This window comes from Maniola hyperantus, chromosome 4 (assembly GCF_902806685.2).
Source record: "Maniola hyperantus chromosome 4, iAphHyp1.2, whole genome shotgun sequence".
Classification (NCBI taxonomy): Eukaryota; Metazoa; Arthropoda; class Insecta; order Lepidoptera; family Nymphalidae; genus Maniola; species Maniola hyperantus.
In genome coordinates, this window is record NC_048539.1 from 1,505,727 (window position 1) to 1,525,368 (window position 19,642).

A 19,642-nucleotide genomic window follows, 5' to 3' on the forward strand; every position below is an offset into this window, starting at 1 on the left:
CTGGCCATGTGCGGTTTGGTAGACTTCACACGCCTTTGGGAACATTATGGAGAACTCTCAGGCATGCAGGTTTGCTCACGATGTTTTTCTTCACCGTTAAAGCAAGTGATATTTAATTTATCAAAACACGCATAACGCCGAAAAGTTAGAGGTGCGTGCCCGGGATCGAACCCCCGACCTTCGATTAGAAGGCTGACATCCTAACCACTAGGCTATCACAGCTTGTTGTGTAGACCGCTAAAACGTCATATGGGTATGGGTATGAGTGATAGAGACGACGCTCTACAAAGCCCGAAATGTCATTCTAAAGGCCGATGTAGGAACATTACTTTGGGCTGCGTAAAAAAAAATCAAAAGCGTGTAAAATCAAAGATTTAAAAAAACTCATATTTTTGTAAATCAGTAGGCCAGGAAGTCTCATTTTTATATTCCCTTACAATTTCACGAGAGAAAAACAGAAAACAGGACAAAAGGTTTTAAAACGAAAAGACCGTCGTTTTACTAGACTTAGCGTAAATTGCTTGCCAACCCTTGTTTATAAGACATGATATTCTGTTATATGTCTGTTATGAACCCTTGAACATGGTATTTCATGAGCCGTTACTAAGTATGGGACACATTTATTACCAAGGAGTGAAAGTTCTCATAACCGTCATAGTTTGCGCCTAATGTGTTTCTATGACCAACATATTTTTTAGTCTCGGCTCTAGAGATGAAATATTATGTTGGAGAAAAAAATAAAAATGCATGAAAGAAATATATTCGATAATTTATTTAAAAACAGTATTATACTGCGACTGAAAGAATCAATAACGTTCATCCCTAAAAAAACATTCTCATACATTTATTTACACATCACGAATTCGATACTTTTGGAAAGTCTTAAATTAGTTTAAATGTCACACTCTCATTTCGTCGATCGCCGCCTGAGGAAGATTAGAGGGATGGAGGGATTTCCCTCTTCTTAAAGTCGCGTGAGGGACTCTAGAATTGTCTTCTCTCCCAGGAGAATCAGCCGAGCCGTTTGGAGGATACTTTTGTCGCAAGTCGTGCATTGGCGGTGAATTACTAAATTGGTTCAAATTCTTGGGTAACGTTGCGTAACTCCCCACTTGGGGATAGCTAACGTTTGGCAACCTGAAACTGCTATTGCGACTGCCCAATTTACTTGGCAACATCATATTATCTATGCTCAGCGTCGGGCTGGGCGATTTCGGACCGTCTAACGGGCCCTTAAAGTTCAAATTCGACATGCTCGTGTCAGCCATCATTTTCTTTCTATTTTGCCGTTCGATGTCCACAACTAAACTCGGGGCGATGTTCGGGTCGATATGATAATGGGAGTGTTTCCCTGATATTGTTTCGAAGTGTTTCTCGTTGAACCGTTGCTGTTTTCCTCGGGATCGGGACTTGTCCCTTTGGTAGTATACGCCTGCGAATATAAGGACGTTTAGGATAAGTAGGGAGCATCCAATAGCGATCGTTACGCTTAGAGCTGTGGAATACGCCGCATAGCCCGCGGCTTCTAAATTGGCTAGAGTATTATCGGTGGTATTGAGAGTCTGCAAATCTCTAGTTGGTATGATCGTCGCGCACGTAGCCAATATCGAATCGACGGTGGTTAGGGCTGTATCGGAATATGCGGTGCCATTTCGCCTTATCGGATCATTATCGGTATTCCGTGCTAAAGGATCCGGTCTGACGATGCCTTCGTAAAGATCTTGTTCGTTATGGTTTCTGAACAGGTTGTGCCGCGCGGCGACGTCCTCCATCCCTGCTCTGTGCAGCTCGGGTACAAGACGTAACCAGACTGACAGTTGGTGCGCCCGGAAGTGGTTCTTCATTCGTGGTTTCATGCCTGTTGGAAAAATAACACATTTGATTTATTTATTCCCTTGACAGAGAGGTCTATTACAATGTGTTTATTAGAACAGCAGCACCGAATTATTGATATTTTTTCGATTGACGCTAAGCCATTCGTACTAAGAGTATAAATGCAATAGCGTGTCTATCTTTTGTCATGGGTAATTTGGTACAGAGATAGCTGGCATTCTGAAGGCGGATAGGCTCCTTCTCAGATAAGTACATAGTTGAATGAATCCTTGGGGTTATTAAAGAACCATTCAAATCCATGCGAACGAAGGTGCGAGAATCATCAGGTGATGACTATAATTTTATGAAAACACAAGAACACCATTTATTATTGATCAATTATATTCAGTAACTAGCTTATGCTCGCAACTTCGTCTGCATGGACAACATAAATACCAACCCGCTATTTTACTCCCTTAGGGGTTGAATTTTCAAAAATCCCTTCTTAGCGGATGCTTATGTCATAATAGCTATTTGCATGCCAAATTTCAGCCCAATTCGACCAGTAGTTTCAGTTGTTCGTCGATAGATCAGACACTCAGTCAGTCACCTTTTCCTATATATTTAGAAGAAGATTCCACTAATCAATCATAGAGAAGGTTCAAGTTACAAGTTCGGTACTTAGGGGGAGTTTACAGCATAATATTGTCTCCAAAAGGGGTAGGTTGTAGGGGTGTGGGTAAATAAATTATTCCTATCTTTATTTTGGTTGTTTTTACATAGCTTCGACCTAACAAAAGAATAAATTTCAAGGGTGGGTGTAATATTTTTAAAAGACAGTCAGCATTTTGCTGCTGAAAATAAATTTACATTTTAATAGCGCAACCTTTCTGAAAAATGACTTTGCATGGACATTACTACCAAGCTGTCGAGATAAATTAGGTATGCTAAGTAGTTTACACATAAAATCCATAGTTATGATAATTCTAAAATAAAAAAAGAGCCTCAATAGCTCAACCGGTATAGGAGTGGACTGAAACCGAAAGGTCGACGGTTCAAATCCCGCCCGTTGCACTATTGTCGTACCTACTCCTAGCACAGGCCTGACGCTTAATTGGAGATGTAAGGGGTTTTTTTTTAAGAATATTAGTCATTTAACATGACTAATATTCTTAAAAAAAAATAAAAAAAATATATTTTCATACATTGGGTATCACCAAGCGATTTAGCGTTCCGGTGCGATGCCGTGTACAAACCAAAGGGGTATCATCATCATGATCAACCCATAACCGGCTCACTACAGAGCACGGGTCTCCTCTCAGAGTGAGAAGGGTTTTGGCCATAGTCTACCACGCTGACGATATGCGGATTGGTAGACTTCACACACCTTTGAGAACATTATGGAGAACTCTCAGGCATGCAGGTTTCCACACAATGTTTTCCTTCACCGTTAAAGCAAGTGATATTTAATCAATGAAAACGCACATAACTCCGAAAAGTTAGAGCTGCGTGCCCGGGATCGAACCCCCAACCTCCGATTAGAAGGCGGACGTCCTAACCACTAGACTATCACAGCAAAAGGGGTATACAAAGCTTTAAAAACCGATTAGACAGACACGGCAAAAACACGGTAGAGTATCAACGTCGAACCAATTTAGCGTTAATGTAAAATGGACTTTAACCCTCTAACAAATAAACCTGAAATAGCGGTGGAATAGTTATACTCTGTTTTGTCTTTCTCTGTCATCAGTAATTTGACATTTGAAGGAAAAAGACAAAACAGAGTATAACTATTCCACCGCTATTCCAGGTTTATTTGTTAGAGGATAAAGGTTTAGTTCATCCCACAGAGAATTCAAACTCAAGAGTACGCATATACACGGTTTTGCATGAAAACACAATCGTTAAATGTTGGCGGGGGACAGGGGAGAATGCTTTGTTGTGATTGGTGGACTCAAAAGTCACGTAACCAGGACAATGTGCGGAATGAGGGTACCGAACGGGCGGGGATCGACTTTTATGCTAAGCAACTGCCTAAGCTTGACGATCGGGGGTGTCCGGCTATTAAGCATCTATAAGTGGTGGTCTGTGAGTTCATCCATACATCTACACTCAAGGCTCTGTGTATTGTATAATTGGGTATTTGACTCCAACATTTTTATTACTTTATTATAAACGAGGACAAAAATAATGACGTAAACTGAAAAAATTAATTAAATCGATCAAATAACAAAAAAGTTATAAGCATTTAAATATTTCTGATTGGATAGAGATAGCGATATACAATTTTGACGTCACACCTTACTAATGCCATAGTAGCTTCGTGCGGTTTCATACAAATATTCGTTTTGCGAGCAAGGGATAGAAGACCCTCCCACTCATAAATTAAAATGCCTGTTTGTAAATCTTAGTTGGATTTTAATATTTTTTTCAGCGTACGTCATTATTTTTATCCTAGTTTATAATTAAGTAATAATATTTATTAAATTCAATAGTAGTAAAATACCCAATTATGCTGTTATAATACCGCGCTAAGCCAAACTAACCTCTATTTTCATACTACACCTTTTTCAGGTTATCTAAAACCATTGGGAGAGTCTGTTATCAATAAAATGCAGATTTATTCAGTCGTCTCCAACGCTCGCACGATAAGGCATGGCTTTTCTACTACATCTGTTAGATCATAGTTTAACAATCGTACAGTTTGGTAACAAAACTTGATCAAAGAAAATATGACGAGTGGGACAAATTTGTTTGACTGACTGACTGATCTATCAAAGACCGGCTGAAATTTGGCATGCAGATAGCTATTATGACGTAGACATCCGCTAAAAAAGAATGTTTGAAAATTCAATCTCTAAAGGGGTAAAATAGGGGTTGAAATTGTGTAGTCCACGCGAATGAAGTCGTGGGCATAAGCTAGTAACATTAATAATTATGGAAGCACTGATTATTAATTTGCAAATGAAATGAAATTATTTATTTGCAAGAAATATTATACATAAGATGCTAACATAATATTAATAATTATCCAATATGTTTCGTCAATTGACATGCAAAATATGAGTTGTCTATAATGATCATTAGGAACCCATTAAGAATACTTCCCTTTTTTGCAATATTTCTGTAATTATTAGGTATATTTGAACTATGCTCAAAGCAACATGAATTCATTGACCCTACTGCATGATCACTAAACTATGTCTCAACAGAAAAGTATTTTTCTACGGCACGACATCTTTTCATACCCTTTCGAGTGTACTGACCTATTTCTAAGTACTTTTGGTGCGTTGAGTCGTACTCCTCCCAGTTGACGCCGCGGAACTTGTTCCTCTCCCTCGAGGCCGGGAGGAACGCTTCTTGACGAGCGTTGTCGTTCGGATTACTGTGGACAATTGATACATCATCGTCATCATCATCGTCATCATCATCATCACCATCAACCGATAGACGTCCACTGCTGGACATAGGTCTCTTGTAGGGACTTCCGGTGGCTAGCTGCGACTCGTCTGATGTCATCCGTCCACCTAGTGAGAGGTCTTCCAACACTGCGTCTTCCGGTGCGAGGTCGCCATTACAGCACCTTGGGACCCCAACGTCTATCGGTTTTACGAACGATGTGCCCTGCCCATTGCCACTTCAGCTTCGCAACCCGTTGAGCTATGTCGGTTACTCTAGTTCTCCTACGGATCTCCTCATTTCTGATTGGATCACGTTGAAACTCACTCTCCATCGCTCGCTGAGTGACTTCACGTAGATTGCGTTTTTTTACTTTTGAGTTTTCCGAAAATGAAAAATACCTACTATTATGACTCAAACACTTCGGGTGTAGTCACGTGGTAGGCGTGGTATAAGCTTTGTGTCAGTGCCATTAACGACATTTTCCTTAACCTCAAAACAACCCGAAACTAAAATTGGTCCACAAATATTCGGACAAACAAACAAATCTTACTGATTAAGCTTGTCTACTATTGATACCTAATGTTGTCCTGAACTTCGGTGTAGTTTTCCGGGAAATGGCCAAATCCGTCCACTAGCGGTGCGCCAAATATGTATGGTAATTCCCGAAACTAAAACTGGTACCCATATACTTGGACAAACAAACAAATCTTACTGATTAAGCTTGTTTACTCACCCGGTCTTCGCAAAGTTGGCCACGAAAAGCATTATAGACTCGGATAATGCTGTCTCGAACTTCGTGTAGTTTTCCGGGAAATGGCCAAAGCCGTCTACCAGCGGTGCGCCAAATATGTATGGTAATTCTTCGCCGTGGACTGCTCCCATTCGCTTGAAAGGAAAATGCAAATGAAACACTAATATAAACTACCAAAGATGCATAGCTCCTTAGAAAGAACTTGATTTTTGTACATAAAAAAAGGCTCAATTTTCTATAGGTTTAACTAAAATACTCTATCTGGGGTGCTGGAGAGCGCTTCAGAGTATTTTCTCACAACCTTCGTCCGCGTGGAATTCATAAATTTCAAAGCACTTAGGGGTTGAATTTTCAAAAATGCTTTCTTAGCGGATGTCTACGGATAGCTATCTGCATGCCAAATTTCAGCCCGATCCGTCTAGTAGTTTGAGCTGCGCGTTGATAGATCAGTCAGTCAGCTTTTCATTTTATATATTTAGATTTTTATCTAGGAAAATCAGAGTTTCCACGGGAAACTTAAATCTACACGGACGAAGTTGTAGGCATCGACGCGTGAAAATATCAAAAGGTTATATAATACCCTGTATACCTACCCATCGTCTCGACAAGTAGCTCAAGATATTTTAATTAAAAATACCGAAACACTAATTAGACCTAACCAAGGTGAAACTACACGACGCCATCTAAAGGAAATTGTTATAACAACCTTGAGCATGTTTTATGTAGGAGTATTTTTAGGATCTAGTTTCGAGACTAATTAACTAGGTGTATTTTGATGCCATACAGCGTTATGCTATTAAAAGTTGCCAACATTTTGATGAGGTTTTAAATTTAAATTTTTACATCAGGGGAAAATTTTACACCGTGTTCTTTCATATTTGATTTAGAATAAGCATACGAGATTTTTTACTTATTGAACTTGTAGGTTCTTCTTTGGTATAATATTTAGTGAATTTATTTAATTTGATATGCAAAAACAATAAATACGTTCAGGAAAATCATTATTTTATAATATGTTTATCATAAATACTAACAACAATGATTAGTGGTACTCGACTTTACTGCTTAATTTTGTTATAAACTACCGGATGCCAATGGCTTAGTCCCATCTTAGTCCACGTGGATATTAAAGACTTATGCAGCATAGATTGTAACCAGGTACGTGAATATAAGATGATAGCGCGATTCAACTGACACCTAACGCCATCTATCGGTAAATTGTGCCAAGTAAAATATAAAGTTACGCGCAGCCGCCTTATTATGAGATATTAAAAGTTAACAGTCAATTAAGGAATCCAACAGCACCGCCGCGCTCCACCGTGCGACACCAAGCGCCGCTTCGAGATCATAATTATCTCATAACTTGAAAACAACTCCCCATTTGCATGTTTCGACGCCTTATTATTAAGAAAATAAACTTTTATCTGTGTAATTTAATAAAACTTTACGCCAAATTTTTTTCTTAGCCTACTACCGATAATTTTTAAACAACTACCAGGTAGGGTACCTACCTTACGAGTTATTATATTATAAGGGGTTAATACTAAAACTTCACGATCACTTTGTGGGCTTGTTAGGGGAGTTCAGATGACAGATACTATCAAAAGTAGGACATTTTTTGGGCAAACGACTTGAGAGTAAGTAACTTACAGTACGTTACTTCCGTCCATACTTAAAATGGCCGCCAAACCTAACAGCTGTTTTGAGTGTATTGTGTTTTTACCCGACTGCAGCGAAGCCCAAAAGGAGGGCTGTGTGTTTGATATGTATGCGTGTCCGCTCGTAACTATACAACGGTTCAACCGATTTTGACAAATGATACGCCTTAGTTTCGTCTTCATAGCGCCAGTGTCATTGAATAAGTACATAAAAGTCTTATAAATTAAAATGCCAGATTTTGTACGCTTTAAATGCGCCGGTTCGATCGATTTTTTTAAAAAAATAAATTGAGACGACAATCACACTTAATGATGAAAATATAATCATGAAGTTTAGTTTCAAATGCGCAAGCGCTTAGAAATTGTTTTTACCGTTTTACGTGAATAAATACTAAATGTCATTAAACACGAACACCAGGACCTCGATTGCGGTAAACTGATAGCTACAATGTCACGATCGCAATCACCTCTAATTGGTTAACGCTCGCTGCATTGGCTACAATGCATTGTTGCAACAAGAGTCGTACAAATTCAGCCAATCACAACAGTTGAGGTTGTAATAATGATTGATGCAGGTTTTACGAAATCGACCTACAGAAGAGCATTTTAGCATTTAAACTACCGTGATTTCCATTCTATATAACATCTGTCTCGGCTATACTTACGTGTTTAGTCGACGTTAGCACGACTAGTTTCGAACCCATCCGGAGTCCTTTTTCAAGGGAGTCAGTTCGGGCACGCGCCGCGGTTGCGCCCGGATGGGTTTGAAACTAGTCGGGCTAACGTCGACTAAACACGTGAGTATAGCCGGGACAGAGAAAAAATAAAAACCGACTTCGTTACACAAACACTAAAAATTGAAAAATAATTTAATTTATTACCGAATATATTATGTATACAAGAGTTAATATAGTTCCATAATAATACTTTTTGGTGCCGGTGCCAATTAGCTTTAGCTGCGCGAATCGTCTAGACTTCATATTTTTATGGGACTCCACAATGGCACCTCATTGGCACCGACCCCAAAAATATTATTACGGAACTATATTAACTCTTGTATACATAATATATTCGGTAATAAATTAAATTATTTTTCAATTTTTAGTGTTTGTGTAACGAAGTCGGTTTTAATTTTTTTTGTAAAAAAATTTTATTTCACAATTTTTAGTGGTCCCATGGAATTATGCTATGACTGGTTAAAAATCTACTGTTTACTAAGCTATTACACTAATCGCGAGCAATTTACTCTTATCCGTTGAGGAGTTCCAGTATCTATCTTCGAAGATGTTCATCAGATCTTCACCAAATTGAAATGGGACCAACTTTGAAGTATATACCCTTTCAACTAAAAAAAAAGGATTTTCAAAATCGGTCCAGGCGTTTTCGAGTAATCGGGGAACATACATAAAAAATAAAAAAGAATTAAAAAAATCCCACGAATTGAGAACCTCCTCCTTTTTTTGAAGTCGGTTAAAAAGAGCAATTCACGTTATTTTTCAAGGAAAAAGGGTAAAGGTATTATTCAATTTACCTGCGGATAGAAGCCGTCTCTGGTCTGATAGTCAAACACGTAAAAGAATGTTTTAGTAGGTCTCCCGGGCGCGTCCTCGTCCGTCGCCGTAAGCTTCGGCCCTCCACTCAGCAAATCCCCGCTTTGCATCAGGGGGGCCACGTACTGCGCGTCAGATAAAGCGGACACGGTCGCGTCCCTCGTGTTTATTGGGTTCTGGAATAGAAAATTACTTTAATGGAAATCATTAGGTAGGTTTATTATTAGTATTATACACTTTTCTAGCTGATGCCCGCGACTTAGTTCGCGTGAAATTAGGTTTTTTAAAAATCCCGTGGGAACTCTTTGGTTTTCCGGAATAAAAAGGAGCCTATGTCACTATCCAGCGGCCCTACCGCGGTTGTTTGACAGCTACAATGTCACGATCGCAATCATCTCTGATTGGTTAAAGCTCGCTCACTATTGGCCACAATGCATCGTTGCAACAAGAATCGCACAAATTCAGCCAATCAGAACAATTGAGATTGTAATAATGATTGATGGAGGTTTTAGACAATCGCCCTACAGGTCTTTATCTTTATACACATGTAAAAAATCACGTCAATCCGTTGCACCGTTGCGACGTGATTGAAGGATAAACCAACAAACAAACACACTTTTGCATTTATAATAACGGTACTACTGATTTATAACACCACAAGAATGAAAATAAAAATGAATGATCAAAAATCACAGACAGAAGTAGAATGAAAAAGGTGGCCTTATCGCTTATTAGCGAGCTCTACCAGGCAACCTACATATTTATTGAATAGGAAAATATGACATGTACATTCTCTAAATGATTGCTGTACTAATGCTACCTTATATTTTAACCAACGCATTAACACATTAACACTGACGTATTGCATTTTATAAAAAAAACCGGCCAAGTGCGAGTCAGGCTCGCGCAATGAGGGTTCCGTACTACTGTCGTATTTTTTCGACATTTTGCACGATAATTCAAAAACTATGATGCATAAAAATAAAAATAAATCTGTTTTAGAATGTACAGGTAAAACCTTTCATAATATGATACCCCACTTAATATAGTCACTCACTTCGAAAGTTGAAAATACTAATTATTAATTCATGACCATAATTTAAATTTTTTTTTGTGTGATCTAACCCTAAATTCATGGTTTTCAGATTTTTTCCCAAATGTCAGCTATAAGATCTACCTACCTGCCAAATTTCATGATTCTAGGTCAACGGGAAGTACCCTGTAGGTTTCTTGACAGACAGACAGACAGACAGACAGACAGACGGACAGACAGACAGATAGACAGACAGACAGACAACTAAGTGATCCTATAAGGGTTCCGTTTTTCCTTTTGAGGTATGGATTACGGAACCCTAAAAACTAATTCCGCATTCCCAATCACATCTGCAATCCACCTTATCAACTTAACCCATCTAAGCAAAACCATTTTCAAGTTGCTTCAAGTCCGATTAGGAACATAGATAAATGTTGATAGCTCTAATAAATAACGCAATCTATCACCTGTCGCATTGATAAAGATCTGTTCCAATATAAACTTAGAAGTGATAACAAATTGGACCGATTCTGTAGCGAGGCTGCTGAAAAAATTGCCTTACTTGATAAATATACCTACTGACTCGGTCTAGGCAATATCACGGGATGATAGAAAATGTTAAGGTTTCGACAGACATGAAGCGAGACGGCAAATGAACCGCAGAATGTTCACAAACACATGCTCGTACTTTGTATTTTTGTGTCTCACTCATCAGCGAGAACCCATTTTACACACCACATGCAGTTTATTTATCCGAATCTTCTTGAAATATAAAAAAGAAAAAGGTGACTGGGTGACTGACTGATTGACTGATCTATCAACGCACAGCTTAAACGATTGGAAGATTCGGGTTGAAATGCGGCATGCAGATAGCTATTATAACGGAGGCATCCGCTAAGAAAGGATTTTTGAAAATTCATCACCTAAGGCGGTGAAATAGGGGTTTGAAATTTGTGTAGTCCACGCGGACAAAGTCGCTAGCATAAGCTAGTAGTAACATATATATATAGCATATAATTCGTTGTATTACATAAATCGTAATTTATAATACAAGGAACTATATTATGCCATAGACATTAGTAATAAATAAATAACATGTAATGTATAAAATGCGTTCTTGCTGCTGTGTAAGACAGAAAATACAAAACACACGAGAGTAGAAAAGATAGTGCTCACAAATATGTGCCAAATGCGATAGTTTTCACTTTAGACGCTTATTTAACGTATCTGTTGTTATTCCTGGCTGAATTTATTATATTCTTGCTGCATTTGTACAATTTAGCCAATAGTGAGAGAGTACCCACCAATAAAAAAAACCGGCCAAGTGCGAGTCAGGCTCGCGCAATGAGGGTTCCGTACTACAGACGTATTTTTTCGACATTTTGCACGATAATTCAAAAACTATTATGCGTAAAAATAAATAAAAATCTCTTTTAAAATGTACAAGTGAAGACCTTTCATATGATACCCCACTTGATATAGTCACTCACTTCGAAAGTTGAAAATACTAATTATTAGTTCATGACTATACCCAACCAAATTTCTGTTAGGTTGCTTAGGTTTCAACTCCCTGGAGGTCAGACGCATTTGCGACCAACTCAAAATTATGTGTCAAATTTTTCGAGGAGATGTTAATGCTCCAGGACTTCATGACCAACTGTGTCGCATACGTGTCCCTGAATCCAACAGTAATCTTCGTCCACGAAAAAATAAACTTTTCGTGGTCCCACATCATCGCACTGTTGCTAGATCTATGTCACCTATACCCCGTTCATTAGCATCATTCAACGCGCTTTTGGACAATAATGCTCAATGGGACCCATTTAATGATGGGTCTATAATACTGGTTCGGGAGTTACTGAAGTACGCTGAGAGCATTACATGAATATGTCATTCAATGTTCTCAGCGTACATATTCAAAATCCTTTGATTTTTTATCGTTTTGTATTTTATGTATTTTATGTCTTTTTTCTTGTACCTTTATTTGTATTTAAATTTATTATTAATTATCTAGTTAGTGTAAGTGGCACTGCCGTTCTAAAAATAAAATAAATAAATAATAAAATAAATGACCACAATTTAATTTTTTTTGTGTGATCTAACCCTAAACTCACGGTTTTCAGATTTTTCCCCAAATGTCAGCTACAAGATCTACCTACCTGCCAAATTTCATGATTCTAGGTCAACGGGAAGTACCCTGTAGGTTTCTTGACAGACAGACGGACAGACAGACAGACAGACAGACAACAAAGTGATCCTATAAGGGTTCCGTTTTTCCTTTTGAGGTACGGAACCCTAAAAATGATTAGGGTTGTCATAATGTAGCTGGCAAATTACGCTACTATTAGTGCTTTGTGCACGTGAAGGGTACAACACGCGACATATCGACCAGACGCGACGAGTCGCCTTTGACACTATTCCGTAACGCTTGCACTACTATCACGCGTTGTGTGTGCCCAACCCTTACAAGTATCGAAAAAGGCAATAACGCAAGAAGATGGAAAACCTAATCAAGAATTGGATACAAGAAATACTGCTGGTGTATTTGCAAACATAAATTGAAGTCAACAATTTTTGTTCCAGAGGTAAACTAATCTTGAAATTCCTCAATTTTGTCAATTATGACGTCGCAACCACATGCAATTTACTGCAATACCCGAAAATTTTAGCAATGTTATGCAATGTTGCTCGTCATTTGCGTCCCATTTAAGCGCACCATTAAACTATGTCCAACCAATTATATGCCAGTGTAAGTAGTAAGCTGTGATAGCCTAGTGGTTAGGACGTCCGCCTTCTAATCGGAGGTCGGGGGTTCGATCCCGGGCACGCACCTCTATTTTTTCGGAGTTATGTGCGTTTTAATTAATTAAATATCATTTGCTTTAACGGTGAAGGAAAACATCGTGAGGAAACCTGCATGCCTGAGAGTTCTCCATAATGTTCTCAAAGGTGTGTGAAGTCTACCAATCCGCACATGGCCAGCGTGGTAGACTATGGCCAAAAACCCTTCTCATTCTCAGAGGAGACCCGCGCTCTGTAGTGAGCCGGTGATGGGTTGATCATGATGATGATGATGATGAAGTAGTAAGAAGTCAAGGAAGAAGTTTAGAGTAAACAAAAAAAAAAAAACAGAAAATAAAAAGCACATCTATTGGACGGTTTCAGAAACTCTTGTTTGTCAAACAAATCAAAGTAAACTCGAACTTAAAGTGAAGAAAACCTCTTCACTAAAAAAGTTACATCTACACTCAAGGAACAGGAAAAGTTTTGGAAAAAGGAAAACTACCTCTAGTAGATACGGCTACGGTGAACGAGGAAAATACACTCTAAGATAGAATCTATTTTAAGCTTTCTATTTTAATAAAAACTCATCTAAAAGTGTATTTGACAAAAATTTAATATTATCATTTTTATACTAATTACCACAAAATATAAAAATTCATTTAGAGCTTTTAAATATTATAACAAAAATTCGTAAGTACTCATTATATTTTTTATTTGTTACGGAACCGCCCACAGAAATACACTTTTTTAATTTTTTTACACAAAAAATATTTTCCTGCAGAAATTAGGTAGGTACCTACTCTATTTTTATGTTGAAAAATTGAAAAATATTTGTCGTTTCTGGATTGTGACGTCACTAATCACCTTCCGTACAGCGGCGTGACGTTCATGTTAAATTAAATAAAAATCGTGAAAAAATTAAAAAAAAAAACCATAAACTACCGCTATGAAAAAAAACACTTTATTTTATTACTACAGTCCAATACCCAATTTTGGTTGTGCGATAAAAAAAAATTTTAAACTATAATAGGTACACTTAAACTTTATATAACTAAACAAACCTCTACCGTTCTTTCCCAATCGGTGTACTCGTTGACAATCGTGTAAAAGATCTCACTCAGATGATAAGTATAGGAATTTCTTACGTAGGTTCTGAAAAAAAAAAGATTCCATTAATCTGTAGGTATATACATAATTCAAAGTCCTGACTGACTGACTGACTTATATATCAACGCACAGCCTTAAACCGCTGGTCCTAGAAACATGCAATTTGGAGGGTGTGTTCTTTGTGAAGAGTAGGTATCCACTAAGTAAGGACTTTCCGAAATTCCACCCCTAAGTGGGTTAAATGGGGGTTTGAAATTTGTGTAGTCCACGCGGACGAAGTCGCGAGCATAAGCTAGTAACAAAATATAATAATTGTTAACCAAAAAAATATTTCGCAAGATAAAACCATAAACATAGCTCGTTATTTGACTCGGCAGTTTTACGTCACATGCAAGTACTATCTTCCCGAAATTATCTTACGATAAATCGCCCTCCCATTGTTTTATTATCCCGTAAGTTTACGAGATCCGATAAAATATGAATTATGAGTATCACACTGCCTTTAAGGTAGCTCAGTTCGGTGCTTTCTGCATACAAACGTTGGAGGGAAAATACAACAATATTCGATATTGTACGCACAAAACTAAGAATTATATCGATTTATCTCGTCATTATCTAGGTTTATTGATATATAAAATATTGAAAAAAATATTGATTTAAAAGTTACGAGGCTCAAAAAATTCCTATTTTAACACTAAATTAATGACAACTTTGGGCGTAAATAAATAAGATTAGGGATATGAAAATTCTAAAACAATTTATCATTAGACGTTGTTTATTTATTCATTAATTGAAATAACTTTACTTTGCAAACATAAATTCAGCAGTTTTTTCTCAAAAATACTTTTCCTAAACCCTTTTCGCGCGCTTGATTTCAATAAAAATCATCGTGCTCTCAACTTTCTCATACAATGTCAAGTGAAAAGCAAACATGTTACCCACGTGCGCTGCCAATTTTGGTCGAGCGTCCTGCGTCACTTTAACACATCCCGGAAACGAAATACGAGGAATGAGGAAACGACGATTGTGTTTAGGTGGTATAACAATAACGCTAAGTTTTTGCCAGCGTTCTGGTTACAACCTGTATATGAATAAGGTGGACTGTAGTAATAAAATGAAGTGATGTTTTGTATAGCCGTAGTTTATGGGACTACAATTTATTATTAAAGATAGTAATATTTTTTAAAAAAGTTAGATTTTTTGTTTATATAACATAATTCATTATAACCGTCACGGTGTACGAAAGGCGATTAATGACGTCACAAGGCATAAACGACAAATATTTTTGAATTGTTTAACGTAAAAATATTTTCCCGCAGAAATTACTCTATTTTTATGTTAAATATTGAAAAATATGTGTTGTTTATGGATTGTGACGTCACTAATCACCTTCCTTACAGCGTGACGTTCATGATAAAATTAAATAAAATCGTGATTTTTTTAGAATCATTCTCTTTAATAATGAATTCTAGCCCCATAAACTACCGCTATACAAAAAATCACATCATTTTATTACTACTAATCTTCTAGGCAATCGCGCTCCATCTTAGGCTGCATCATCACTCGCCACCAGGTCTGATTGCAGCCAAGCGCTAGTCTATAAATTCAGAAAAAAAACAACTAACCTCAGCATCCGATCTCGTTTCTCAGGTTCAAGTCCATTCTGAACATCATGCGCTGAAAACTTCCATAGAGCTTCACAAGTCACTACACCGAACAGCAAATCGTATTTATTTTGAAACAACCGCCTCCCATTGTCACTTCTTTTTATATGAAAGTTGTTGTGGTTCATATTATTTAGAGGTCCAAAACTAGGAAAATCTGAGCTCGAGTGTATCGTCAAAAAGTCCTTAGCAAAATCTGTTTTTATAACAACTCCATCAACAGATGGTCCAAATGCTGTTAAAAAGTTCGGCGGGGATATGTCTATTGATAAAAGTTCTTCTATTGTTGCGTCTCTAAGACAGTCTACTATAACTTCATGGTCTTTAGCGAGGTCCTCTGGTATGGTACAGTTCATATGTTTCGCTAGTTTTAGAGAATAGTACACTGGGTCGTCGACTATGGCCCATGAGCTTAAAGCAGATCCTGATAACAGGATGGCGCGATGGAAGAGACCTGGAACAAAGTGGATTAATTAATCACACTAATATTATAAAGACGAAAGTTTGTGTGTGTATGTTTGTTACTCTTTAACGCATAAACTAATGCACAGATTTGGCTGAAATTTAGAAGTTAGCCCTTGACTGCAATCTCACCTGGTGGTAAGTGATGATGCAGTCTAAGGTGATAGCGGGCTAACCTGGAAGGGGTATGGCAGTTTTTATTAAACCCATACCCCTTTGATTTCTACACGCATCGTACCGGAACGCTAAATCGCTTGGCGGCACGGCTTTGCCGGTAGGGTGGTAACTAGCCACGGCCGAAGCCTCCCACCAGACCAGACCAGAAATTTAGAAATTATAAAATTCCAAACCCCTGCCAGGAATCGAACCCGGGACCTCCCACTATTAAGACCACAGCGCTCACCACTGCGCCAGGGAAGTCGTCAAAATTATACCCTGGATTAACACAAAAGCTACTTTTTTTATCTCGGAAAATAAAATAATTCCCATGGGATTTTGAAAAGGCTCAGTCCACGCGGACGAAGTCGTAGGCATCAGCTAGTGACTATTTATTACATCATCTGCAGTCTTTATAACTGATTGCGTTAAGCCAGAAAATTAGAAAATAACCCTGAAAAAATGAAGACCCGTGGGAAACAACCTCCCTGGCGCAGTGGTAAGCGCTGTGGTCTTATCAGAGGGAGGTCCCGGGTTCGATTCCTGGCAGGGATTTGGAATTTTATAATTTCTAAATTTCTGGTCTGGTCTGGTGGGAGGCCTCGGCCGTGGCTAGTTACCACCCTACCGGCAAAGCCGTACCGCCAAGCGATTTAGCGTTCCGGTACGATGCCGTGTAGAAACCAAAGGTGTATGGGTTTAATAAAAACTGCCATACTCCTTCCAGGTTAGCCTGCTCCCACCTTAGACTGCATCGTCACTTACCATCAGGTGAGATTGCAGTAAAGGGCTAACTTGTATCTGAATTAAAAAAAAAAAAAAATAAGCCATCAACTCCACAAGTACGACATCGAAAGTTAATGGTGACGTTGTAAGTGTATTTTGCCGGACAGCTCGTGAAGTTCCAGCGAGAAGAACAAGAAAAAGAGTAGTTCGCTACTGCCCTTGATAGCTCGAACGTCATCTCTCGCAGCACCGCAGTCCCGTCGTGACCCGTGCAATCGGGTTGAAATATCGACAAATAAAAAACGCCAAATTAATCGTGGTATGTACCCGTTATTTACATTAAAATATGAAAAAATTAAGTTTCAGAAATTAACGTACCCATCTTTGAGCCCGTATACAGACATACCTAGATATTTGTTTGAGAACGTGTTTACAAAATTTTATTGAGTTTGATTGGTTAATATTGAAATGAGAATCAAACTACACTAGGGAGTACGCTAGCGATACTTCTCTTAAAGAAAAATTCAACAACAAACATAATTTTTTATTTTATTCAGATACAAGTTAGCCCTTGACTGCAATCTCACCTGATGGTAAGTGACGATGTAGTCTAAGGTGGAAGCGGGCTAACCTGGAAGGAGTATGGCAGTTTTTATTAAACCCATACACCTTTGGTTTCTACACGGCATCGTACCGGAACGCTAAATCGCTTGGCGGCACGGCTTTGCCGGTAGGGTGGTAACTAGCCACCGCCGAGGCCTCCCACCAGACCAGACCAGAAATTTAGAAATTATAAAATTCCAAATCCCTGCCAGGAATCGAACCCGGGACCTCCCACTAATAAGACCACAGCGCTTATCACTGCGCCAGGGAGGTTGTCAAAATAATATATTAGTATTGATTTGTCATAACTCATAAGTTAAATTAATGTTTCATGTCAAGGAGCATATTTTAGTTCAATTACATAATCGTATTAATCATAATTAATGAGATTCGATCTTATTCCCGTGTAGAAACCTAATTACTCCTTCGCAATATACGAAGTTAATTAATGTTGTAACATTGCTTGAACAAGAATAATACATTTACCAAACCATGTGGAGTACTTGAGCTACTTACATAATTAATTGATTAAAATACTACTTAATTAAATTTAATAAAAAAACACTTCTTTTTAGGGTTCCATACTTCAAGAGGAAAAAGGAACCCTTATAGGATAACTTTGTTGTCTGTCTGTCCGTCGTGTCAGCTGTTAAGAAAACCTATAGGGAACTTCCCGTTGACCTAGAATCCTGAAATTTGGTAGGTAGGTTTTATAGCACAAGTAAAGGAACAAATCTGAAATCCGTAAATTTGTGGTTATATCACAGAAAAAAAAATTTATATGTATTCATGAACAAATATTAGTCTTTTGATACCACTTCCTTTTTGGAAGTCGGTTAAAAACAGATTATTAGCCACGGGTGGCGAAGTGTGGTTTGGCAGACTTCACACATCTTTGAAAATATTATGGAGAACTCTCAGGCATGCAGGTTTCTTCACGATATTTTCCTTCACCTTTAAAGTTTTCGGAATAAAACGCATATTATTCCGAAAAGTTGAGGTGCAGGCCCGGATCAAACCCCCGACCTCCCGAGTACGAGACGGACGTCTTAACCACTAGGCTATCATGGCTTTCGGTACGGTTTGTGTAAGAGCGTTAAACATACCTGGCATAACAGTCGGCGATATCATCAAGAAGTTGATACAAGCAGCACCAGACCCATGGCCCATCAGGGTGATGTTCGTAGGGTCACCTCCGAATAGGGCTACGTTTTGCTGTACCCAATGTAATGCTGCTATCTGATCCATTAACCCGTAGTTGGCAACCCTGGCTTTTAGGTGCGGCGATGGATTCGCGTTGAGGAAACCTGCAATTAATTGCCATGCTATAGAATCAGATCATACCAATAGAATAGCATAGATTTTTATTCAAGTAAATTTTTACAAGTGCTTTTTCGTCAACTAGTTTAATTTACCACTGGTTCGGAGTTTGACCTATGACCTATCACTAAAACCAATTTTCGGGATTCCGTGTCAAAATGGTAAAAAAGAACCCTTAAGATAAGCCCGCACTGTAAAATTTCATCGCGTAATTTTTTCTCCATAGTGTTTTTAAAGGTGTACGAAATTTGCAGATCCGCACTTGGTCAGCGTGGTGGACTATGACATAAACCATCTCTTTCTGAGAGGAGACCTGTGCTCAATATTGAGCTAGGTCATAGTATAACACGATGGCCAAATGCGGATTCGCAGACATCATATTCCTTTGCGAACATTATGGAGAAAAAATAACGCGCTGACATTTCGAAGTGCTGGCTTAAACTAAGGGTTCTTTTTTAGCATTTTGATACGGAACTCCGAAATTATGTTCCCGTTAATAATAAAATAATGCACAATGGCAACTTCTTATCTAATTTAATATCCGAATCCTATACATAATAAAGTAGCTCAAGTAATATTTCCTCTCAACGCGTATTCCGCCCGAATACCAAATC

The 19,642-nt window shown here is 38.2% G+C and overlaps 1 protein-coding gene across 2 annotated transcripts in view; it reads right to left on the minus strand.

Moving 5' to 3' along the window:
- Positions 1-757: 757 nt before the first annotated feature.
- Positions 758-19,642, minus strand: part of LOC117997115 (neuroligin-4, Y-linked-like) — a 130,967-nt gene continuing 112,082 nt past the window's right edge. Inside the window, exons 5-11 of one of the 2 annotated variants that reach the window (XM_034985287.2) lie at positions 18,815-19,015; positions 15,723-16,215; positions 14,058-14,142; positions 9,155-9,349; positions 5,948-6,099; positions 5,079-5,197; positions 758-1,858 (exon numbers count right to left, since the gene is read on the minus strand). In XM_034985287.2, coding sequence (XP_034841178.1) covers positions 900-1,858; positions 5,079-5,197; positions 5,948-6,099; positions 9,155-9,349; positions 14,058-14,142; positions 15,723-16,215; positions 18,815-19,015 — 2,204 coding nt within the window. In that variant the 3' untranslated portion in view covers positions 758-899. Of the gene's footprint in view, positions 1,859-5,078; positions 5,198-5,947; positions 6,100-9,154; positions 9,350-14,051; positions 14,143-15,722; positions 16,216-18,814; positions 19,016-19,642 lie in introns of both variants that reach the window. The other variant, XM_034985286.2, reaches the window with a different exon arrangement.